General features: G+C 42.2%; 3 protein-coding genes across 8 annotated transcripts; 1 reads left to right on the forward strand and 2 right to left on the reverse strand.

Moving 5' to 3' along the window:
- Positions 1-2,396: 2,396 nt before the first annotated feature.
- Positions 2,397-6,662, reverse strand: LOC118367177 (transmembrane protein 106B-like). 3 transcript variants are annotated; one of them, XM_035750313.2, is made up of 8 exons: positions 6,483-6,662; positions 5,484-5,690; positions 5,163-5,223; positions 4,841-4,994; positions 4,597-4,737; positions 4,227-4,270; positions 3,796-3,849; positions 2,397-2,812 (listed from the first exon to the last, which is right to left on the reverse strand). In XM_035750313.2, exons 2-8 carry the CDS (start codon positions 5,665-5,667, stop codon positions 2,686-2,688), a joined length of 765 nt encoding a protein of 254 aa, XP_035606206.1. In that variant the 5' UTR covers positions 5,668-5,690; positions 6,483-6,662; the 3' UTR covers positions 2,397-2,685. The 3 variants fall into 3 exon arrangements, with proteins under 3 accessions (XP_035606206.1, XP_035606197.1, XP_035606215.1); XM_035750304.2 differs by having other exon boundaries at positions 5,484-5,687; positions 6,483-6,661; XM_035750322.2 differs by lacking the exon at positions 6,483-6,662 and adding an exon at positions 5,813-5,830.
- Positions 6,663-9,150: 2,488 nt separating this feature from the next.
- On the reverse strand, positions 9,151-18,366 carry LOC118367200 (next to BRCA1 gene 1 protein-like). 3 transcript variants are annotated; one of them, XM_052490448.1, is made up of 21 exons: positions 18,259-18,366; positions 17,456-17,518; positions 17,233-17,251; positions 17,024-17,046; positions 16,713-16,901; positions 16,527-16,604; positions 16,152-16,399; positions 15,862-15,981; positions 15,449-15,718; positions 14,983-15,142; positions 14,481-14,729; positions 14,093-14,227; positions 13,887-13,962; positions 13,637-13,747; positions 13,202-13,369; positions 12,831-12,995; positions 12,104-12,656; positions 11,593-11,678; positions 11,179-11,260; positions 10,708-10,807; positions 9,151-10,487 (listed from the first exon to the last, which is right to left on the reverse strand). In XM_052490448.1, the coding sequence occupies exons 5-21, from the start codon at positions 16,869-16,871 to the stop codon at positions 10,308-10,310; spliced, it is 2,940 nt and encodes a 979-aa protein (XP_052346408.1). In that variant the 5' UTR covers positions 16,872-16,901; positions 17,024-17,046; positions 17,233-17,251; positions 17,456-17,518; positions 18,259-18,366; the 3' UTR covers positions 9,151-10,307. The 3 variants fall into 3 exon arrangements, with proteins under 3 accessions (XP_052346408.1, XP_035606248.1, XP_035606268.1); XM_035750355.2 differs by lacking the exon at positions 18,259-18,366 and adding an exon at positions 17,763-17,912; XM_035750375.2 differs by lacking the exon at positions 18,259-18,366 and adding an exon at positions 17,750-17,878.
- On the forward strand, positions 18,235-22,793 carry LOC118367214 (proteasome activator complex subunit 3-like). 2 transcript variants are annotated; one of them, XM_035750388.2, is made up of 11 exons: positions 18,235-18,384; positions 18,829-18,861; positions 18,964-19,026; positions 19,121-19,225; positions 19,317-19,365; positions 19,642-19,760; positions 19,895-19,963; positions 21,874-21,941; positions 22,022-22,076; positions 22,245-22,331; positions 22,438-22,793. In XM_035750388.2, exons 1-11 carry the CDS (start codon positions 18,343-18,345, stop codon positions 22,516-22,518), a joined length of 771 nt encoding a protein of 256 aa, XP_035606281.1. In that variant the 5' UTR covers positions 18,235-18,342; the 3' UTR covers positions 22,519-22,793. The 2 variants fall into 2 exon arrangements, with proteins under 2 accessions (XP_035606281.1, XP_035606291.1); XM_035750398.2 differs by lacking the exon at positions 19,121-19,225.
- Positions 22,794-24,749: the final 1,956 nt, after the last annotated feature.

Consider the following 24,749-nt stretch of genomic DNA (forward strand, 5'->3'; position numbering starts at 1 on the left):
TATGGACCATAGAGATCCTATAAATTTGTCTAATTCCTAATTCTATGGTATGGACAGACTTTGGCGCCACCTTGTGTCAAACATAACCACTACCCACACACTGGGTAAAAATGGGATGGAATTCATTGAACAAAACAGTTTTGTTTAATCTTGCATTGTCATTATCATGTCATGATGCCACAACTAGAAGCACAGTCAGATCTGTCTTCAGTAAGGGCAGTTGATGTTGTCCTGTTGTTGCTGTCTGGAGAGCTCATTGGCAAGTGCATTTTTGTCTATTTAGGAAAGTAATCAATTATAATTTATGTTTTAGTATAAACATAATCAATGCAGTTTGTGAATTGATCGTATGTATTATTGCGCAAACAGTAATTCTATTATATTCAACTCGATTCTGTGATTAGATGTAGCTAGTCGGTGCATGCAGTTTTTATGCCTCTTCAAAGGATTGCATCATAGGGGGCGCGTTCGAGTGGATCACTTGTGTGAAGTTCACGGCCTTTCGAAGTGTATTACATTACTAGGATAAAAAATTGCCTGACTTGCACCTACATGTTGACTGCTGATCAAAGGTCATTAAGTATTTTTACCATAAAAACTGTGGATGGAAACGTGGTTACTGGCAACACTGCCATGTTGCACTGAGCCTTGCTGTTGGAAAACCACATCAGTAACTAGGTTTGCGAGATGTTTATGTGAATATTCGAAAATCTGCATAAAAACAGTATGTGCATTTTCCTACCAGAGATGTTTCCATCAAATTGATTTGTTGCAGAAAAAAGGCTGTGCATGATGACGTAGCGCACATAAACATAACTTTTGCAGTAAAATGTAACGGATAACAAATACAAGTTAAATGGCCATTTCTCACATAATTAATTTTACAGGCGCAAACTGATCCCACCATGTTAAAGGAACAAATTATCTGTAGGCATTTCCCATAGCTTCTACATCATTTGAACCAACGTGTTGAATTGAGGTCTGTGTCCAGTGGGTAGTGTCCGACTTTTGACAGTCGGTTACATTCGCCTTACCACTCAAACGAGCCCAGGTTCTTGAGTGCTCATCAATCAGGGTAATTACAAGGCGCAGATTACGCTATGTGGTCCAACACTGTAAACGTCCTCCTTCTTCACAGCGTGGGAAGCACGGCGCAGGCAGAACGCCGCGTGACTATCACTCATAAGGCAAGGAGGGCCATTGTTCCTATAATTAGCGATGACATTAACGTAGGAGACATATAGGACAGTAGGACATTGTTGATACCGTAGCTATTTCAGTCAAGGTCACAATGTTATTCAAGTAGTAGACTAAATCACAGAGCCTTAGCAATGTGTATAAAGATATGATTTCTCTCTTGGATGTATAGGATGTAAAGTGACCTGTTCTGATGGTAGAGAGCCAGCCTGAGGCGCCAAACATGCAAGTCCTACCCATTGTGCTGGATGTGTCGCTGGGTTAAGGTATTCTCATCCCTTGCTAGACGTTATACATGTCTATGCAATTAACTGAATCTAACTTCTTTATAACCCTCTCTCTATATGCTTTTCTCTTTATAGCAGGTGAAACTGTGCACTGCACGTGTGCACACTAACAAAGACAGCTACAGTGCCCAGATTGACAACAGATAGTGAGTTCCGTTCTTGCGTCACACACTGTTGAGTTATGGGGACAACCTTAGCCAAACATGTCCATTCTACTACCATAGGACCTCTAGTTACCAAGGGCGCAGCTTTCATGGTTTCAATCTAAGAAATTGAGAGTAGAATATGGCCTATTTATGTTACTAATCATGTTGTGACGATAGACAGGGAAATTCAATAATATTCTAGAAATTTGATTTAACCTCAAATTAGGATTCTTTCTAAAAGGACAAATCCGAAACTCTGCATTGATGACATCAGCTTCATGAAGATTGTTGTTTGAGGTGTTTCAGTCCAGTGTTTCAGTCCATCCAGTACTCACAGCAGTGGTTGCTAGGGACAGCACCACCTTATTGTTAGAGGCTCTCAATGGCAACAATAACTGCTCCTACAGTACATCAACGTCTGTAGCTGTAACCATCATGCACTACTTTTTAAAGTATTTCTTTGAAGACACTGACATGGGGGGGGGGGGCATGTCAGTGTCTTCAAATAAATATTTTTAAAAGCGGTAAAGGTGCTAGGTATTTCAGCCAAGTCCCTCAAAAGTTCCAAGTGTGCAAATAGTCCGAGTCCACACCCTGTCCAGGAAAGTTGTCACTTCACTGCACAATTCCTCTCACAGTCAAATCATGGCAACACTTCGGAAACGTTATTTACCTTGTTATATACTGTAAGGTTAATGGAGGTTAGTGGAATTACAAGCCAATTGCATACTGAATATCAATGCAGTAAACTTTAAAGTACACATAACATGTCTTGTGGAATTTAATTTGTATTCTGAATCATTATCACACATCTCATATATATGTTCTAAATCCCTACAATTATGTTAAAACAACCAACGTGTACTTTCACAGTTCATAAATAATTCAGAAAACTACTTTAGAAGAATATTGCACAGCAAATAATGTGGGCAGAGCAGAGGACAATACTATAATTATTCATATTGTCTACTACAATACGTATACATTTCCCTTTGATGTGTCTATCTTGTTTATAATACATATTTTCACTTTGGGAATCCCTCGTTGCCAGGCTTTCATCGTTCAAAAATCATTTGCCCGATAGGGTGGGGAATGGTGGTGTTGGCTCCACAGTCAATGTACTCAAATGTGTCTTTGGACAGCTGCTCTGAGTGAGCCAGGTAGGACACATTCATTGTCATTCTGTGAAAGACAAAGAGGGAATATTAAGGCGGACATTTTGAAATCTTCAACTGCAAGTGCCCAGTCTCCTGTTTCAAAATGTGAAAAATGGTCAAAGTTCAAACATTTGTTATTCCCGACTACCTTTTTCGGTAATAACAAATGCAATGACTGAACATTGGGTTGGTTTATGAGCTAAAAGGAATGACTATAGTTAAAAAATAATAAATATAATATATGCCATTTAGCAGACGCTTTTATCTGTGGGGACAAAGCGACTTACAGTCATGTGTGCATACATTCTACGTATGGGTCCCGGGAGTCGTCCCCCCTTTCTTCTATAACAGTTCTTCGATCCTTTCTGAGGCAGGGAACTGACCCACTACCCATGAAGTTCCCGACAAACAGTTCTTGTGCCCTTCCAGAGGCAGGAACGTTTGAGGAAAGACCATTTTTAAGCGCCATTCTCTACCAACTGAGCTACAGAAGGACTAACTGGAATGCTGGCATCCTATGACGGTGCCACGTTGAAAGTCACTGAGCACTTCAGTAAAGCCATTCTACTGCCAATGTTTGTCAATGGAGATCGCACGGCTGTGTGCTCAATTTTATTCACCTGTCAGTAACGGGTGTGGCTGAAATAGCCAAATCCACTAATTTGAAGGGGTGTCCACATTATTGTGTATATATTGTAATGAAACAGGCAGGGAGCAGGTCTCGAACCCTCAACCTTCTAGCCCGAAGTCCGGCGCGCAATCGACTGTGCCCAAAAGCATGCTCAAGCGGCAGAGTCGATATCCGCGCTTATAAACCCAGGGTCGTTACACTATAGTGTATGTTGAAATAGGAAGTCAATGGGGCATACTATAGACGAGCACTGAAGCTAGGCATGCTACAGCCTAGTAGTCAGATGCTGAAGTGTCTTGAAGTGTATGTAGTGAGACGGATGTGTTTATAGTTGGTCCTTTAATTAACATATCTTAAAATAAATGTGTGATACCCACTGCAAAAGTAAGAACAAGGTGTGAATCCTTATGGAGGTTGACTTGCAGTAATTACTGAAACAGAAGAGTTACGAAGACATTTATTAGCATATATATATAAATATATATTATTCAGACCCCTTGACTTTTTCCACGTTTTTTTGCAAACATTTCTAAAAACATGTTTTTTTTTTAGCTTTGTCATTATGGGGTAGTGTGTGTAGATTGATGAGGGGAAAACACAATTTAATCAATTTTAGAATAAGGCTGTAACGTAACAAAATGTGAACAAATTCAAGGGGTCTGAATAGTTTCCGAATGCACTGTAAGTCCTAGCCGACAGTAGGTAATGTACCATAATGTACACAGATAATACTATATTTCCATCCTAATTTAGAAGTAGTGATGGTAATGATATTGAACATATAAGTGATAATAAACATCATGCTTACTTCAGGCCTGGGTCCTCAATTATTATGGGTATGACAACAGTATACTGTACGAACATAAAAAAGGAGACCGGAAAAGATTGGGAATTAAAGGTCAAATTGTTTCATATAGGACCTTAAAGGAAAGTGCTTTGCACGACAGTACGACAATTGTGTAATTTTACATTTTAGTCATTTAGTAGACGCTCTTATCCAGAGCGACTGACAGGAGCAAATAGGGTTAAGTGCCTTACTCTAGGGCACATCGGCAGATTTCTCACCTAGACGGCTTGGGATTCAAACCAGCGACCTCTCAATTACTGGCCCAACGCTTTTAACCTCTAGGCTACTTGATCCATTATGATTTATATTAAAACAACAGTATCAAACTCACCAATTTCTCTGAACGTGATTTGACCGAGGTCATATTAGATATCTTGATTCTGCCCATCACGGTTTCATCGATCAGGACTTGCATATCAAAGTCCAAGACTTCCATCTCCGCAAAATTGTCATTGGTGAAGTTGAAAACATTCTAGAAGAGGAAACGCACAGTTTGATCACACTGACCTCATGCAATAGACCAAACGATGAGCTGTTGTCTTTGATGTCTAAGTGAGTGTGGCATGTATACTTACAGTGACTTGCATTTCAACTTTGTTTGGGGTGAAGAAGACCATCACTGATTGGACGGTGACAGGGGATAGTGAGATACTCCGTGGGAAGAGGAAGAAGAGGATCAGAAAGCAGATCAGGAGACACAGCACCACCGAGCTACACACGTAGAGTTTCCTGGAAAATTTGAGTTAACAACTATGAAGTGAAATATTATATTTTGATTAAATTCACAAAGAATCTTACTGTATACAGTGTCACGTATGGGTAAAACACATCACACAGTCACTCACGCACTCAAACACACACAATTAGATGCACAAAAACAGACACACACACACTTACGTGCGGCTGGGCCTCAGTCTTTTGTCTGAACATGAGATGACTGCCACTAGCTGATCATGTTCTGTACAGAGAACAGTAAGAAGGGTTACTATTTCACAGTTAGAGATATGGCTCTATTGGTATGTCAGCCTTCCTGCACACAACACACAACATCACATCTCTTAAATCAAGTGTGGGTTTATCAATAGTTTAAAGAAGACACTTCACGAATCCCATCAGCAAGTCTTAGAATACCAACATGGAAATAGCCACATTATTGAAATGTAAGCTAATCACAGGAACAACTGGCAGAAGTCAGTCTGGCAGAAGTGGGCCACCTACTTCTTGGAATACGCCCTATTCCCCGACAAGTCGGGCAGTTATCTCCTACATTGCCTATGCTGTCCCCGATGGCTCCATATAGTTGGGAGTGGGACCGAAATCTTCTCTTCTCTGGATCTTGTTCCTGAGGCACGATGGCCTCTGTGCCCTCCTTGGAGGCACTGGGGTGTCCGACAGTGACCATGGTCTGAAACACCGTCCTACCTGCTGGGAGAGAAGGAAACACAACCCCGTCTGCTGTTAAAAAGGTGGCATCAACCATGCATTCTCTCACATGAACAAGTAGGACTGATATTGTCTAAAGCTGTATTGCTCTTTCTATAAAGCACCTTGGTGTTGGACCTCTTTGTGAAACCTGAAAGAATATTGATTTGCTCTTTATAGTGCAACACTATAAACCTTCAACCGGCCTCTATAAAATAATGTCCCAGCATTTGATACACACGAGGATAGAAAGACATAGGAGGCTAAAGTCCTCAACATTGCTGTAAAGACAAGACCGTAGCATCACTGTCTCTTATCTCGGACTGATTCCACGTCTATGATTGCCTGCTGCTAGATTAGATAAAGCGATACCTTATTTTTAATACGTTCTGTTAGATGAGATGTTTAGATGAATTAGCTTTTTTTTTTGCCACAATATCGCTAAGAGTGTAGGCCATTGTAATTGACTGTAACACTTTCTCCTTTATATATATTTGGTGTACAAACCAGGAATGCCACTTGATAACAGCATTTATGCATTGTATCTCTCATCCATACTTTACATTCCTTACATAAATGTTGTTTCAAATGACAAATCTTCATAATTTTGAAAATATATAATATAACTCTAATTAAAATGGGCTACCTGAATTAGACAATGACATACACATTAGATGGCCTATCAATTATTTAAGCTTTGAAAACATGACATTATTAAATTATGAATTTATGGACAATGACAACGCATTAGTTCAGCTGACTGTGTGGAAAGTTGATATTCTTCTGCGCACTTACCTTATAACCTGATGTCCGTCAGATTTTCAGTGCTGCTAATTGTTATATGGTAAGTACTCACAGCCAAACATGTTTTATACCAGTCAACGATTAATGAATATTGGATTTTCTCCAACATAGTTTGTCTCGCGAAGTGACGAATTCACTTCCTACTTGAAGCATTTGAAAGACAGACGTCGTGTCTGAATGATGTATGCTGCCACTTGGTGGTAAATTACTGGCATTACCCACAACAACGCTTATTATATGTACCTAGATCTTGATTCTGATTATGACTTGGGCAATGCAAAGCAATACATGGCAGTCGGTAGGCCTATGTCCAATTTCTAAAGATACTGAGTGAACATAACTCTTTTTTTCCGTGCAACCAACGGGCAGAATTTAAAGGGATAGTCCACCCAAATTACATGTTGGTTTCCTTACCCTGTAAGCAGTCTATGGACAAGGAATGGAAGCAATCCATGCTTTGGTTTTGTTTACCAGGCCACTGTTTCAAATGTTAACTTTGAAGTCAATTGTACCTAAACTCAGCAAAAAAAAAAGAAATGTCCCCTTTTCAGGACCCTGTCTTTCAAAGATAATTCGTAAAAATCCATATAACTTCACAGATCTTCATTGTAAAGGGTTTAAACACTGTTTCCCAAGTTTGTTCAATGACCCATAAACAATTAATGAACATGCACCTGTGGAACAGTCATTAATACACTAACAGCTTACAGACAGTAGACAAATAAGGTCACAGTTATGAAAACTTAGGACACTAAAGAGACCTTTCTACTGACTCTGAAAAACACCAAAAGAAAGATGCCCAGGATCCCTGCCCATCTGCGTGAATGTGCCTTAGGCATGCTGCAAGGAGGCATGAGGACTGCAGATGTGGCCAGGGAAATAAATTGCAATGTCCGTACTGTGAAAACAGAGCTACAGGGAGACAGGACAGACCGCTGATCGTCCTCGCAGTGGCAGACCACGTGTAACAACAACTGCACAGGATCGGTACACCCGAACATCACACCTGCGGGACAGGTACAGGATGGCAACAACAACTGCCCGAGTGTTAGAGGAAATTGTAGTTAAGATGATTAATTATGTATACATTATTGATTAGAACCATTTATTCTAATACTATTACGTTATGAGAGTAAAAGTAAAAGTTATTGGTTAAGCTGTTACTGAAAATGTAAGCAGAACTATTCATTGTCTGTGCCTCTTAGGAAGGTTAAGTGGGAGAAAAAGCTTTTCAGACAAGATAAGAATGTTTGGGTTATGTTCCATTGGAAGGAGAAAAGTATATCTTTTAGACAGGTTGTAATGTCTGGTTTATGAGGGGAGTAGAAAGCATCTCCGGACCTAAACAAAAAACAACGGGGCTATCGTGGGAAACTCATTTTGAGTTTATAACCTGTGGAAATCTGTGTATGCAGTTAGTACTCTCTGGAATTAAACGCTCTCACCTGGCTTTTAAGACTGGTCTCGATCTACTTCATTGCATAATTAATGAACTTACACATCATTAATGAATTAGAAAGGAGTGCGAAATTGATTTAGGCAATTAAAACATAAAGGAATTTAGAATTCCTCTATCACCGAGTTACACCAGGAACGCACAATCCCTCCATCAGTACTTAGACTTTCCACAATAGGCTGAGAGAGGCTGGACTGAGGGCTTGTAGGCCTGTTGTAAGGCAGGTCCTCACCAGACATCACCGGCAACATCGTCGCCTACTGGCACAAACCCACTGTCGCTGGACCAGACAGGACTGGCAAAAAGTGCTCTTCACTGACGAGTCGCAGTTTTGTCTCAGCAGGGGTGATGGTTGGATTTGCGTTTTATCGTCAAGGGAATGAGTGTTACACCAAGGCCTGTACTCTGCAGCGGGATCAATTTGGAGGTGGAGGGTCCGTCATGGTCTGGGGCGGTGGGTCACAGCATCATCGGACTGAGCTTGTTGTCATTACAGGCAATCTCAACACTGTGCGTTACAGGGAAGACATCCTCCTCCCTCATGTGTTACCCTTCATGCAGGCTCATCCTGGCATGACCCTCCAGCATGTCAATGCCACAAGCCATACTGCTCGTTCTGTGCATGATTTCCTGCAAAACAGGCATGTCAGTGTTCTGCCATGGCCAGCGAAGAGCCCGGATCTCAATCCCATTGGGACTTGTTGGATGGGAAGGGTGAGGGCTTGGGCTATTCCCCCCAGAAATGTCCGGGAACATGCAGGTGGTGCCTTTGTGGAAGAGTGGGGTAACATCTCACAGCAAGAACTGGCTAATCTGGTGCAATCCATGAGGAGATGCACTGCAGTACTTAATGCAGCTGGTGGCCACACCAGATACTGACTGTTTTGATTTTGACCCCCCCCCCTTTGTTCAGGGACACATTATTCAATTTCTGTTAGTCACATGTCTATGGAACAGTTTATGTCTCAGTTGTTGAATCTTGTTATGTTCATACAAATATTTACACATTACACAGTTGACAGTGAGAGGACGTTTCTTTTTTTATATTAGCATTTTCATTCATGTCCAACTCATCCTAAAGTATCTTAAAGGTATTGTGAAGTTAATGAAGATTACCTCCAGAACAAGACTCATTACAAAAAAATGCTGACCTGCCATTCAAACAGCCATGTTGAAAATACAACATTTCAGCCACTTAAGGAGAATTGTGAAAGTGTTGTTTATTGGCTAACTGACAATTGCATGGTACTTACTTACATGCTGAATGAAAGGAAAGCCCTTCACCAAGCACAGGAAAAATATTCAGCATTTCTTCCAAAGCATGCTCCTTTAAAGGGTGAGTATTTGAACAAATATCACAATCACAAACATAATGTGTCCAGTTACAAATCAAATGTTTCTTTAAATGGAAAAAATACAGAGCAAAAACTAACATAACGGGATTATACAGTGACTAAAACCTACGCACTCACATGACCATTCATGTAAAATCACCATAGTAACACAGGAACCAGTCACTACTGATATGCATAAAAATACAATAAATGAGAAACTCAGTTCCATGAACAAACTTAGGAATGTCTCTTATAGATGTTAACGGTTGGATATACGTAGTGTTGTAGGATGTAAATATATGAACAAGGTTGATTCTTACAGGGTGAAATTTTGAACATGAGGATGTGTGGGACGCACACATGGTACAACTACATGACTAATATATACTTAAACCTGACATGCAGGCGCCTCTTAAAAAAAAACAGCTTATTTCCTTAATATGCAGTGGCTGTTCATAACACAATCCACAGGTCAAATGTTGCGTAACATTAAAATAACAGTACTTTTGATACATACAAGATTGCATTGTTTAGACCGATTCACTACTATATCTAACAGAAATCAAAAGGAATCTGACATCTGCCTTCTTTAGCATTCCTATGTAATTGAATTCCCCTGTGAATCAACCCTGTAAGTCCTTCAAAATAACAATAGTCCCAATACCATCCGCAAAGGATAAAAGTGGACTTTTAATTCTGGTTACATTCAATACCGACACCCTCCATTCTCTTTGGACAGAGAACCTACCCTAGACCTGTCAATATGTCACATTCAGCAGCTAGTTGGAACTAGGAATCTGACATTTCCGACATGCTAACTGGTAGTAGTTATACACGTGCCGCGTTCAACGAATCAGGAAGTTGGAAATCTCAGAGTTTCCTAGTTCCAAGTAGCATATGAACGCGGCAATAGGTAGGGCCCATTACCTAACATGTCAGTGACATCAGTGGCATAATGAAAACCCCTCTCTCTCATTGGGTGTCACAGAGGTCAGGGGTTGCGTAGAGGCCCGGCTTATTGGCCCATCAGTAGCGTGTGGCGGCGCCCCATTCATAATCAGCCTTTGCGACCAGCTCATTGACAGTGTGCAGCAGGTTGTGTTTGTGCTTCCTCAGAAGCTGCTGATTGAGCCGCTGGTCCCCGAAGCCCATCTCCAGCAGCACAGCCATCATGGAGGCGTCCTGGCTGGCCGGATCCACACCACGCTGCAGGGGTGAAGGGGATAGGGGAGCCAGGTCAAAGGTTAGTTCTGGTTTGTCATTTTAAAAGTGCACAGGAAGTCAAGAAGATATGCCAAAATGTAAATACGCTTTAAAACGGATAAATAACTCATAACCATTTATCATACAGCATATTCACAGCTGAGTCAAGTTTCTCATGGCAGTGTGCGACAAGGTGTTTGACTGTGCTGTATGTGGGACATACCTTTGTGGAGCAGCTCTGTCCAGTGAAGAGAGCCTTGTAGGCAGACGCTGCCACTGACAAAGCCCCCTTGACAAGTCCCTCTGTCATACCGCCTTGGCCCCTATGGAAGAGGAAGAATGTGGTCAGCCACTATACTTAAAGGGAACTATCTGTTCCAGGGCCAGTTAGCTTTCACAAAATGTGTATCAACAAGAGTTGTTATATCACCGATGAGATCACTCTTTAAATATATTCTATTTAAAGCGGTTTTAAAATGTAGTGTTGTATCATACTGTAGGGCCTATTACCAATGAACGAACAGTAGATTTTAAAACTTTGCATTCAAATACTAATTTGTTGGTAGAAAACAAAGCATCCCATCTAGCACAAATGAGGACATTTTTTTTTACATATATTTTTTTTATGGCAATAGATGTGCAGATCATTTCTAAAACTAAACTAGGCTTAATATTGTGTAGGAAGGTGTTTCACCTTCGGTGGGGGTAGCTGCGGGGTCTGGAGTTGTACGTCTCCAAGACACTGTTGGAGCCTGCCAGTCTGGTTTGACTAGATACTGAAATATAGATTGGGGGGTGTGGGGGGCACACACACACATACTGGATGAGAGAGCTATACATTAACACAGTCAGATGTTTTGCTGAAGTAAGAAGCCTTGAAATAACATCTAGTTCCCCTTTCCCCAAAGAGAGACAGATGTTTCCTTTCTGGCCAGTGGCCACAGACAGTAAAGTGGTCCACAAGACCAGCTAAAAAGCTGCCAAGACTCATGCATGTCAAATGAGTCCTTCGTGTGATCAGAGCTTCCAAAACATTGTGTGTCTGCTTCATGCAATGAAAAGGCTGTATTTTGCAGACACTTCCCAGCCCGCCATGTCTAACACTCACCATTTAAATGGACCGCTGGTTCGCATGGTTCTACTGGTCCAGAAGCGTGTTGACTCGTTGGCTCTGCAACATGGACCGCTTCAGACCTGGGAAACAGAACAAAAACATGCTAATATACTAATCGAAGAGAAGGGAGAGTGGACAACAGTATAGTATAATTCCAATAGACCTACTAGATACTGAACAATTTGCACACTTCAAAATAAAAACACATTGCAAACAGGTGATAGAACAGTAACATATCATCTGTTGTAATAATATAATAATAATAATAATAATATATGCCATTTAGCTGACGCTTTTATCCAAAGCGACTTACAGTCATGTGTGCATACATTCTACGTATGGGTGGTCCTGGGAAACGAACCCACTACCCTGGCGTTACAAGCGCCATGCTCTACCAACTGAGCCACAGAAGGACCGGATCATGGTCCCCTGTTCACCTATGTGTGTGTTGAGCCCTGTAATATCTAAGCTAATAGACTACTGTTGCGTCAGAGAGCCCTCTCACCTGTGTGTGTACAGGGCCTGTGGGGACAGGAGAGGGATGGGTGGGGGCACCACCTCGGGGGTGAGGGGCACGGCGTCCAGTGTCTGGGAGGCACACAGCATCTGGTTGACACTGCTGTGGATTGGAGCCTCCGTGACTAAGGCTGCAGCCCCGGACCCTTCTTGCCTCTCCCCCTCTGGGGTGGCCCTGTCCAGTTCCTCACGCTCCGAGTCCGAATCCTCCTCCTGCTCCGCAGCTGCAGTAGTGACGGGCTCAGAGAGGGCGGAGCTGTACATGGACTCGCCCAGCGGCCGACTGGTGTCGAAGCAGTCGGGCATGACGATGACGTAGTCCTCGCAGGAGGACGAGGACAAGGTGGATATCTGGCTGCTCACCTCGTCCCAGTCTGCTGTCTCGTCTTCTTCCATCTCATCGTAGTTCACATTCTTTTCATCTTCTTCATCCTCCTCCTCCTCGTTCACATAATTTCTGGCTTTTTTGTCTTCCTTGTCCTCCTCCTTCAGTGCATGCAGCTCCATGTACACATTTTCAACCTCTGGGGCCTTAAGCACCTCTGAGGACAATGCAATGAGGAAGAAAATATGGATTAACCAAAACAAATTCTGATTATGTCTCGTGATAATTTACAATTGCCAATGTGTAATTGGTGCATTTTGACTTGAGAGTTAACACTAGTTACTTGAGTGTAAACAAAAGCAGACCGACTGTATTGAGAGTTGTTTCTTACCTGTGACGGTCTCCTCCTCTGACAGTGTGATCTGGGGAAGGCCTGGAGGTGAACCTTGACCTCTCATAACCCCCATCAGCACATCTGGTCCTGCCACTCTTACTGCAGTGTCAAGTACTTTCCTCTCATAGTCAAAGACAGGTCCCGGGGCTACAGCTGGGAGTGCTTCAAACATTAAAAAAACAACAACTGGTGTTACTTTAGTTTTTAACTTGCCCCATTTACACAGTCAGATAACAAGACCAAAAACACAGCTAGTGAGTGGACAGAACAGCCATACTTTATCGTTCAACTGAGTCTCATATCATGGTCACTCAGTCATGCTTTCCCATTTTGCTGGGAAATTCAACCAAACCAGATGGCCGCCTCACCTTTGGGCTTGCAGTAGCTGGGTTGATGTCTGCGCGGGGGCTTGTGGTCGGGAGCCTCCTCCAGGGCGAGAGAGCGGATCACCGTCTCACACACAAACTGGGACCCGCTGATATCCCCCTCATCCCCATCCTCGTGGCCAAGGGGGTCAGAGTTCTCCCTCTTCACACCTGACCACGACACACACAATACAAAGGTTAGGGCTGTGTATGATATGTGGTCAACACTGATCAAATATTTTTTTCAACTTCTTTTACTCAAGCTGACACCTGCCTTAGAGCCCTTCATAAAGCCTCAGGTTTAGCATATTTCTATTCTTAAATCCATAGTTGTTAATCATAAACAAAAGTCACAATTTGATATAGACTTGTCACTTATTTACTGGATAAAAGAGTCAAGTGAAAGACCACAACATTGGCCTCTGCCCTCTGTCTTACCCAGCAGGTTATTGACCCTGTTCGTCTCAGTGATGTCTTGGAACAGAGCAGGGCCTGGGTTCTCCAGTAGAGGGCCGTCGTGGGGCAGAGGGGACATACAGGGGGTCAGATCTACCAATGGAACAAAAACAAACTCATCTCAGTCATCAACACACAAGCATTATGTCTTGAAATTCTCAGGAATATCTGAAAAAAGACCCACAAAAATATATCTTTCCATGCGTTGTGGTGGCATCATATCATTTCTTACCAACAGGAGTGTTGTTTGGAACTTTCTCCAACTCTTGTACAATGTTCATATCCAGCAATTCAAAGGACAACAGATCCTAAAAAAACACAAATAATACAAATATTGTTGAGTCATTGAATAAAGCAGGAAGTTGCCCCGTGGTGTATGGTGATATCATACTGAGTCTACCTTTGTGGCAAAGCCAACATGCCTTAGTCTTTCCCCACCTGTGCAGTGAGCAGGTCTACAGAGGGTAAGTAGTAGTCTCTGTGGCAGTAGTCTACAGACATGGTCTGGCCATTGTCCCTGGAGTTGGACCATCCCTCCACCTTCTCCACAACCACAGGCCTGGGCTCGTCCTTCTGAAGCACCGTGGGAGAACGTAAATCACATGATATATAATGACACTAATAGCGGTGGAAATTGGCTGGATGTTGATGTTTTATTCCTGTAACTTTTACCTGATGCTTAGTAAATCCATCCCTGTATCAGGGTCTGCAATCTCAAAATATTCTTGCATTGTACCGGATGTCAAATATGCTTAGTAGATCTGGCCCTGTACTAGTGTGTATCTTGGCTAAAGAAATGTGAATGGGACAGAGCTGGTTGACTTGCCAGGCATTTGCTCTGAGGACAGTTGGTGTTTCGGCTGGTGCTGGGGGCCACCACGATGCTGCACCACACGCGGGGGCCAAACTGCTCTCCGCAGTGCACCAGGCGCCAGTGGGAGGTGTAGGGGCCCTCCATCACCGGGGCAACGAAGGCCACACTGACCACGCCCACCTGGCCCGGCTGCAGCAGGGGCACGGCCACCTCGCGCTTTTCCTCCGACGCCAGGGCCAGGTTACCCCACATGCACTTCAGCTAGAGACACACACACACACACACACACACACAAAAAACAATTCAACAGAAAACTTAACACTGTATTCACACAGGGAATCTACACTGAATTCAAAGGGCTGTAGCACTGGTTGGGTTAATCAGACAGTAAGTACAAATTACATGTAATTAATAGTTACAATTAGGTGTAGTTAGTTCTAGTATTCAGGTTAGGGATTGAGATCGTTCTAGTATGCAGGTTAGGGACTGAGATGGGTCCTATTGGCGGGGGTACCTTGGTCTCTGAGGTCCAGTTGATGGTGCCCGAGTTCCTCATCTTCCAGTACTTGATGAACTTGGTGCCGGGCTCTAGGAAGGTCCCATCAGGCAGATTTTCATCCAGAAACAAGGCAGCCATAGTGGGCACCAAGGTGGTGTGGGAGACCTCGGGACCCCTAGTGTTTCAAGTGTACAGAGCATTGTTGAAAACAGCCCCGGCTTCAGACCCATCCCTCTTTTTTCCCCTATGAATCATAAAAGCAGCAGGATCCTTTTTGCAGCTCAAAGCTATTTATTGTTTAGAAATCTATGAAGCAGCAGCAGCAGTTTCACACGTGGGGTAGTTCCATCATCCACCAGCGATAAACTCTATTACAACTATTACAAAGATGGCCTATTTCTTGAGAAAATATTTGATTTTTTTCTCCATGCTGGGCCTAGAGACACCCAGCACTCTGACGGCCTCCCAGGGTGGCGCTTACTCTGGACTGGAGGCCTGGGGGTCTGGGGCAGGATCTGGGGATGGTTCTGGGGCCTGGGTAGCAGCAGGATCAGGGGCCAGGGCTGGAGCCTGGGTGGTGGCCATATTGGATCTGGCAAAGGTAGTGCCAGGGCCACTCCATTGCAGGCCCCTCTTTTCCAGCCTCAGCTTCTTCTTGATCTCCTTCACCTCGGCCTTGAGCTGCCTACTCTCAGCTTTGAGTCGCTGACGCTCAGCCTTGCGCACCGTCCTGTCTCCTCGCCTTGGGAACCTGAGTACAAACAAAATACAGAAGTTTAAAACATTTAAAAAATACAGTAGAAGGTGTGAAAGCTGAACATCTCCTCTCCTAACAATAAAAGTAACACAGACAACATCACAGTAAGGGCAGGCTTCTACATTCAGCAGACTAACCTTAATTCTCCTGACATGCCGTGCTCAGTGATGGAGAGGGGCGTCTTAGTTCTCACCAGGTTGTGGCTGGGGTCGTGGCTGTGTCGACACAGCTCACATAAGACGCAGGATGGACACACACTGGAGAAAAACAGGACACCAAAAAGAAGGCAAGAACAATGCTATTTATATTACTAATTGAAAGTGACATTTCATGAGAAATCAGCTAAATAGTCCTTTTATTTTATTTCAACTCATGAGGTTATTAATAACGTAATAATATTGCTAAATTATTGTTGTGATGGGTCTACCTGCACTGATACGCTCCATCAGAGGCTGGTCTCTTGCATTTGCTGCAGTCAGGAGTATAGCCCAATGAAGTGTAGGCAGGGGGCCCCATGGAGGAGGAGCTGATCTTTTTCCCCTTGACATTGAATCCACCTACAGCTCCAAGGGCCTCGAGGGGCCCGTCGTGGTCAGGAGCCTTGTGGGTGCAGCACTGGCCAGAGAAGTCGTTACACATTTTCTCCACTACCTCCTTTACCACCTCATCCTTGAACTGACAGGAGAGAGGGATCCCGTTAAAACTGGTTCTACATTTTTTTTTAAATGTAAGTCGATTTTTTGGGTTTATTATTCTGAAATATAAAGAAACAATGAAGAATCTCATTTCAATATGGACTTACTTTTTCCATGTAAGATCTGAACCAAGCTGGGGGAGGTTTATCCTCTGGCTTGGTCAATTTGTTGTCCTTCACAACCACCTATAAAATCAATTGATTGTATCACTTGTGCAAAACTATACCAACCTGACAATGATATAACTTCTCTTACATTCAGACAACATTGAAAGCCGTGTGTGGTGCTCTTACAACATCTCGCTCAGGGGTGACCTGTGTGCCTTTGTCCACAGTCTTGACCCTGGAGGGGTACGGAGGGGCCGGCCGGAGGTCACCCTTCAGCTCCTTCACATCCTGGGCCTTGACCGGCCCAGCGCCAGCCTGACCCTGCTTTGCCTTGTAAACGTTCATGTGCAACTGGTTCCCCTGCTTCTCTGCACTCTGGAGGAAATAGCACGTTCAGCAATTCCATATAGCATTTTACAGCCTGGAAGAACTAGTTCACAGAAAGTTTTTTTTGCCTTTGAAATACATTTTTTTTTTAAACATGTAAGTTTGAATACCTTCACCGCCTCCTCATATTCCCCTGAAAAATATATACAAACAAAAGAGATCAGAGAATACGTTTGTGTTGGTGTGACCTCTCAATTATGAACGGGAAAGCTAAAAACTAATAACCATCACATTAAAGATGGAGAAAAGTAATGGCATATCATTGTGATTTAGCTGAGAATAAATTTCCCACCTATATTAAGATTATCACTTAATTTACCTTGACTGTTAACGGAAACCTGAAACAAAGAGAGTGATTAGTGTTACAGAATGCCTTCTGAAAAAACATACTTTGAATCTGCTAATGTATCCCTTGTCCCATACTATTGTTGCTGTAACGTTACATCAGAAATGTTGGAACCATGTGAATGATCGAGCAGAGTGAGGACTTTGCCCTACATTCGAAATAATACACAATAGAATAAAATACTTTTTTAACTCACCTCCTCATTGTCCTCATCAAAATATTTCACTTGGAAATGGATTATGCCAAACGATGCTTTTATCTGCAGATTCAATTCAAAGAACATAGCATGATGATTCAGGATCAGCATAACAGGATCACATCACATATAATAATAATACTCAAATGTGTTGCTAAAGAGATCATTTGCAGACAAATGTCTAAATGGTCCAACGTTTGTGTTAACTAGGCCATGGCTAGGCCTGCTAGGCTCGAAGAATGCAGCTAACTTGTCTTTAGCTAAACTGCGCCAGCGCTAGATAGCTAAACTAACGTTAGCTACTTGCCCAGGCTTCAACCGACTCCCATTCCGATTTATCCAAATCTGGAGCCACAAATTTCTTTACATTCCCCCTGAAATTCACTTTAATCGTAACAGGTAGCCCCATGGCTGCTTTTTGTGATTAAATAAGGAGAATCATTGAAGACTATAGTGGACAAAACGAGTTCTCGCATTCGCCAATCCTCTTGTTTACATCGTCAGCTGAAAAATACTGTTTCGCGTTCAGTGCATAAATATGCCGCGTTCAAAACAACTGGGAACTCGGAAATATCTTCAGTACGTTCACGATAACCGGGAACTCGGAAAAAACGACTGGGAACAGGTGTTTGAACGGTCATCTAACTCGGAATTCCAAGTCGAGAACGGGGGTAATCTTTCTAGAAATCGATCACCGACGTCACGATCTGACTGTGTTTTTTTCCTTGTTCCCATTTGTCTTGAAAGCACCATTACTGTGCATGCGTGTTCGTTCGTATGTCATGTTGTCTCATGTTGAATACCTCATTTTTAGACAACAATTGTGGCTGACACGTTTAGTCCCAAATTGAGGACAATCGTATTTCTGCCATTTGTGGTTAAAGAAGATGAATTCACTCCTCAAGGTGGACAATGAACTTAATCTTAAGGTAAAACGTAATTTACGTCCACAATTCATTCGAGATTTTAGGAGAAGATGCTTGTAATGTTAGCTAGCTAGCAATTATTAGTCAGTGAGGCAAAGTGCTGAAGCTAACTTGCTTTCTTCCCGTGCCTGGCATAACGGACCAGGGAAACCGTCTAACAGGTGCACTTCCTTACATAAAAGGGTTATTGCTTGTGCCGCATGTTTCATAAGGGGCGAGTATTGGTAGCTAGCTAGTTAATAACTAACGGTGTCAAGGTAACTCAATTTAACACCATTTTTAGACGTGGACCGATAGCATATTGAATTGACGTTGACTGATGATTAGCAATGTCTTGCAGACAGTATCCTAATCGAATCCCAATCACATGTTGTATTCAAACATGCCTGCTGGTTATTGAAAATGTAATTACTTTCCTGTAATATGACACTAGTTGTTTTTGTACAGGTCGATGTTTTCAGACAACGAATTACTGGGGAGGTGAGTTTCCTTTCGGGTGTTTACTGTATTCAGTGGGGGAACAAAGTATCTAGATATTATAGCTTTGAATGTCATATTCCAACTATACTCCTTGTTTCACAGGCGGAGAACCTAGTTGCAAGTTTTTTCCCAAATAAGTTATTGGAACTTGACAATTTTCTCAAGGTAAGCTTATTTATGTAATCACAATGTAAGTGATTAGTCAAATTACCTCCAATTTCCCTTTTAGAGTGTATATGTTGTGGGCCATCGTTTGCAGGATCCTATTTTAAACATCTGTGAACTTAAAGAGATACACTCAGAAATCAACTTGACAATGCCAGGCCCCATTCTACTCTCAAACCTCCACGATGGACTTGAAGCGGTGAGACTTGGAATGGAATTAAACACCCTGTGATGACCAAATGCAATCTGTAATTGTAACAGATGTAAGCAACCTGATATCCTCTTCGCAGCAAAGTGCCAAAAAGAGGAAAATGGAAGATGGTACTGGGGAGGACAAGGGTGAGTAACACTACATGCATATTTTGAGTGTTTTCTTTATTTTCTGGTGTTTACTTCTGGTCAAGCCTACAGTGGTAAGAGGTATGTTCTCTTGTTCATATTACACTTACATTGTAGTCATTTAGCAGACGCTCTTATCCGGAGAGAATTACAGTAGCGAGTGCATACTTTCTTGTACTGGTCCCCGTGGGAATGGAACCAACAACCCTGGCGCTGTAAGTGCCATGCTCTACCAACTGAGCCACACGGGAACAATTTTCTCTTCCTGTCCTACAGTGGCTGGCACCAAGGTCTTTATCATGCCTAGTGGGATGATGAAGAGCAACACCAAGCTGGTGGACTTGATCGAGAAGGTCAAGCCAGAGATCAGGACACTCATAGAGAAATGTAACACGGTACATCTCGCTTTCCCACAGTCTCTTCCATAATCTATCCCACAGGCTTTGCCTTAATCTATACCATACATTTAGGTGAGTACATATTACCCATTATCTGCAGTCCCTGATCATTTGTCTGTCTTGTTCTTCAGGTAAAAATGTGGGTTCAGTTGCTTATCCCAAGAATAGAAGATGGCAACAACTTTGGGGTTTCAATTCAGGTGCCACGTTTACTTTATATGTATTAAAGAAGATAAGTACGCGGCCAGTACGTTGCAGCACACTTCAGTGAACTATTAACAGAGTACATTTGACAAAATAATATATGCAGGAGCAGTCTGCATAGTACATCAGAACTAGAGGTCGACCGATTATGATTTTTCAACGTCGATACGATACCAATTATTGGAGGACCAAAAAAAGCCGATACCGATTAATCAGCCGATTTGTTTTTTGAATTAAAAAAATATATATATATATTTTTTAAATAATAATGACAATTACAACAATACTGAATGAACACTTTTAGTTTAACTTAATATAATACATCAATCAAATAAATTTAGCCTCAAATAAATAATCAAACATGTTCAATTTGGTTTAAATAATGCAAAAACAAAGTGTTGGAGAAGAAAGTAAAAATGCAATATGTGCCATGTAAAAAAGCTAACGTTTAAGTTCCTTGCTCAGAACATGAGAACATATGAAAGCTGGTGGTTCCTTTTAACACGAGTCTTCAATATTCCCAGGTAAGAAGTTTTAGGTTGTAGTTATTATAGGACTATTTCTCTATACCATTTGTATTTCATATACCTTTTGACTATTGGATGTTCTTATAGGCACTTTAGTTTTGCCAGTATAACAGTATAGCTTCCGTCACTCTCCTCGCCCCTACCTGGGCTCGAACCAGGAACACATCAACAACAGCTACCCTCGAAGCATCGTTACCCATCGCTCCACAAAACTCGCGGCCCTTGCAGAGCAAGGGGAACAACTACTTCAAGGTCTCAGAGCGAGTGACGTCACCGATTGAAACGCTATTAGCGCGCACCCCGCTAACTAGCTCGGGAGTTGATAGGCTTGAAGTCATAAACAGCTCAATGCTTGAAGCACAGCGAAGAGCTGCTGGTAAACGCACAAAAGTGCTGTTTGAATGAATGCTTACGAGCCTGCTGCTGCTGCCTACCACCGCTCAGTCAGACTGCTCTATCAAATATCAAATCATATACTTTAATATAATAACAAACACAAATACTATCCTTAGGTCATTAATATGGTCAAATCCGGAAATGATCATTTCGAAAACAAAACGTTTATTCTTTCAGTGAAATACGGAACCGTATTACATTGCACAAACTTCAATGTTATGCCATAATTACGTACAATTCTGGCAAATTAGTTCGCAACGAGCCAGGCAGCCCAAACTGCTGCATATACCTTGACTCTGTTACACAGAACGCAAGAGAAGTGACACAATTTCTCTAGTTAAAAGAAATTCATGTTAGCAGGCAATATGAACTAAATATGCAGGTTTAAAAATATATACTTGTGTATTGATTTTAAGAAAGGTGTTGATGTTTATGGCTAGGTACACATTGGTGCAACGACAGAGCTTTTTTTTTTCGCGAAAGCGCTTGTTAAATCACCCGTTTGACGAAGTAGGCTATGATTCAATGATAAATTAACAGGCACCGCTTCGATTATATGCACGCAGAACAAGCTAGATAAACTAGTAATATCATCAACCATGTGTAGTTAACTAGTGATTATGTTAAGATTGATTGTTTTTTTATAAGTTTAATGCTAGCTAGCACCTTACCTTGGCTCCTTGCTGCACTCGCATAACAGGTAGTCAGCCTGCCACGCAGTCTCCTCATGGAGTGCAATGTAATCGTCCATGATCGGTGTCCAAAAATACCGATTTGTAATGAAAACTTGAAATCGGCCCTAATTAATCCTTCATTCCGATTAATTGGTCTACCTCTAATCAGGACGCACAGCTGCAATGGATTTAGACTAGAGTCTATATGTATGAAAAGGTGCACCATTTTTATTGTTGTCTGTACCTAAGGTCTCATCTAAGTGTATGCTACATTGAACCATGGCTCCACCACTGATTTGGTGTCTGCAGGAGGAGACCGTAGCTGAACTCCGAGCAGTGGAGGGGGAAGCAGCGTCGTACCTCGACCAGATATCTGGGTACTAACCTCAACCCGGTCTTTACAATTAGTCTTACTGTGGTAGGCTATGTAACCATCTTGTATCCTGTCTGCCCATAGATACTACACCACAAGAGCAAAGCTAGTGTCCAAAATAGCAAAATACCCACATGTGGTAAGTGTGATTGCTAACTGCAGGTCTGGTTGGCAAGCTTCTTCCAGACAGAAACCTGTCACTACACTGTGCGTTTACTGAGGTGTGGATATTGTCCAACCCTAGTATGCATTATTTACATGCACCTGCATTACTATTTACCTTAAGTCTCTTTCTTTCTCTAAACAGGAGGACTACCGGCGCACAGTGACGGAGATTGATGAGAAGAAATACATCAGCCTCAAGGTCATAGTTTCAGAGCTGAGAAATCAATACGTGAGTGAAATATCCTGTTATGTACAGGAATAGTTTTCCTCACCATCCATTTCTACCCACAAGATAACACATTGTGTTTTTTAATCCTGAATCTGCTCTGCTACAGGTAACGCTATACGACATGATCTTGAAGAACATTGACAAGATCAAGAAGCCTAGGAGCAGCAATGCTGAAGTATTGTACTGAGATTGACTCAGCCACACTTCCCGTTCCCTTCTTCTGCCAGCTGTCAAAGTAGCGGAAGGACTAGAGCTCGACCATCACTACCAGATCAGTACAATCCAGGAAACCATGGTCCCGGTATATTTTCGTTTGATTGGTAAAATATGGTCATTGTTTTAAAATCCTTAGAAGAGTATGTTATGAGGTCTCTCAACGAACCGTGAGCGAGCAATGGCTCTGGGAAAAGAACGCTATGTATTTTTTTTATTAAATTAAAACAAAACCATTTTGTCCATGCATCTCGCTGTCTTTTCTGAAACTTTTGAAATGGTCCAAGACCACTTTTACTGTTTTGTCTACTGCTTTATTGAATGTTCTATGGCGCGATGGGAGACCGTCCTATGTAGGTCACTGCAGAAGTGCTTTTTAGCGGCTGGGTTTTCAATTACCCTGGTGATGGTGGTAACGGCTGACTGAATTTATGCGGAATATTATGGACTCGAATCAGAACAGTTATTTCAGACTGTCGGTAAAATTGTTTAGATTGTTCAATGATAATGAGATATGACATTTTAATGCTGCCAACTCTGAAAAGTGTTTCTTCAACTCATTTAACTGAATAATAAAAATAAAGATATTTTGGAATGGTTTTACTTCTAAACACTAATGTTTCATCATGCTTTATATTCTTCAGAGGTAAGATATGCCAAGTAATACAGACATCGTTACACTCATATCTGCTCACACAAACCATTGATGTAACCTTTTGGTGTGATTGTGCCGACAGATATCGCAGCTCTGCTTCTAGCTCCTAAGCAATTGAAATATGTATTTTTTTTTGTGTTATTTCTTACATTATTAGCCCAGAATTTTTCTGTGTTATTACATACAGCTGGAAATAACTTTTGTATATAGTAGTAGCGGTAACTCACCAGCATTATGACCAGGATCACAACTTTCCTGAATTGGATCCTTTGTTCGTACCCCCCCCCCCAGGGCAATTTAACTTCCAGAGTCTGTTCCAAAACACCGCAGACGGAGAAGAGATATTCGGTGTGGATTTCTAGTCCGACTCAGGAGGCATGCACACCATCCACCACTTCTGTGTATATTACTCACTGATGTCCAGTCTCTGGACAACAAAGTAGATGAGCTCAGAGCTCAATCAGGGATTGTAACATACTGTGTTTCACGGAAATATGACTCAGGATATACTGTCCCCATCCATACAGCCAGGTGGGTTCTCAGTACATTGTGCAGACAGGAATAAAGAACTCTGGGATGAAAGGCAGGGGTGTATGTTTCATGATTTATTACTCGTGGTGTGATTGTGATAACATACAGGAACTCAAGTCCTTTTGTTCACCCGGCCTAGAATTCTTCACAATCAAATACAGACCGTATTACCTCTAAAGAGAATTCTCTTCGGTTATAGTCACAGCCGTGTATATTCTCCCTCAAGCTGATACCATGACGGCCCTCAAAGAACTACACTGGACTTTATACAAATTGGAAACCACATATCCTGAGGCTGCATTTATTGTAGCTGGGGATTTTAACAAAGCAAATTCGAGGAAAACGCTACTGAAGTTCTATCAACATATTGACTATAGTACTTGAGCTGGAAAAGCATTGGACCACTGTTACTCAACTTTTCAAAATGCCTAAAAGGCCTTCCCCAGCCCTTCCTTTGGCAAATTTGAGCACGACTCCATTTTGCTCCTCCGTTCCTATAGGCAGAAACTCAAACAGAAAGTACCCACACTAAGGTCTATTCAACGCTGGTCTGACCAATCGAAATCCATGCTTCAAGATTGTTTTAATCACGCGGACTGGAATATGTTCCGGGTAGCCTCTGAGAATAACATTGACGAATACACGGATACGGTGACTTGAGTTCATCAGGAAGTGTATATGAGATGTCGTACCCACTATGACTATTAAAACCTACCCAAACCAGAAACCGTGGACAGATGGCAGCATTCGCGCAAAACTGAAAGTGCGAACCACCGCATTTAACCATGGCAAGATGACTGTAAATATGGCTGAATACAAACAGTGTAGTTATTCCCTCCGTAAGACAATCAAACAGGCAAAACGTCAGTCCAGAGACAAAGTATAGTCGCAATTCAATGGTTCAGACACGAGACGTATGTGGCAGGGTCTACAGACCATCATGGACTACAAAGGGAAAACCAACATCTTGCTTCCTGACAAGCTAAACACCTTCGCCCGCTTTGAGGATAACATAGTGC

This window comes from Oncorhynchus keta, chromosome 3 (genome assembly GCF_023373465.1).
Source record: "Oncorhynchus keta strain PuntledgeMale-10-30-2019 chromosome 3, Oket_V2, whole genome shotgun sequence".
Taxonomy (NCBI): domain Eukaryota; kingdom Metazoa; phylum Chordata; class Actinopteri; order Salmoniformes; family Salmonidae; genus Oncorhynchus; species Oncorhynchus keta.

What these genes read in the sequence shown, in the direction of transcription:
- LOC118367177 (XM_035750313.2), bottom strand. Translation starts at nt 5,667, where the DNA reads ATGGTCACTGTCGGACACCCCAGTGCCTCCAAGGAGGGCACAGAGGCC. An exon ending in AAGTTGAAATGCAAGTCACT is followed by an intron (nt 4,738 to 4,840) that starts GTAAGTATACAT and finishes TTCCTCTTCTAG; the next exon opens with AATGTTTTCAACTTCACCAA. An exon ending in ACCTTGTTCTTACTTTTGCA is followed by an intron (nt 2,813 to 3,795) that starts GTGGGTATCACA and finishes TGTCTTTCACAG; the next exon opens with AATGACAATGAATGTGTCCT.
- LOC118367200 (XM_035750355.2), bottom strand. Translation starts at nt 17,864, where the DNA reads ATGGGGCTACCTGTTACGATTAAAGTGAATTTCAGGGGGAATGTAAAG. An exon ending in GATGGAGCGTATCAGTGCAG is followed by an intron (nt 15,982 to 16,151) that starts GTAGACCCATCA and finishes GTTTTTCTCCAG; the next exon opens with TGTGTGTCCATCCTGCGTCT. An exon ending in ACTGGACCTCAGAGACCAAG is followed by an intron (nt 14,730 to 14,982) that starts GTACCCCCGCCA and finishes GTGTGTCTCTAG; the next exon opens with CTGAAGTGCATGTGGGGTAA.
- LOC118367214 (XM_035750388.2), top strand. Translation starts at nt 18,343, where the DNA reads ATGAATTCACTCCTCAAGGTGGACAATGAACTTAATCTTAAG. An exon ending in ACAATGAACTTAATCTTAAG is followed by an intron (nt 18,385 to 18,828) that starts GTAAAACGTAAT and finishes GTTTTTGTACAG; the next exon opens with GTCGATGTTTTCAGACAACG. An exon ending in TACCTCGACCAGATATCTGG is followed by an intron (nt 21,942 to 22,021) that starts GTACTAACCTCA and finishes GTCTGCCCATAG; the next exon opens with ATACTACACCACAAGAGCAA.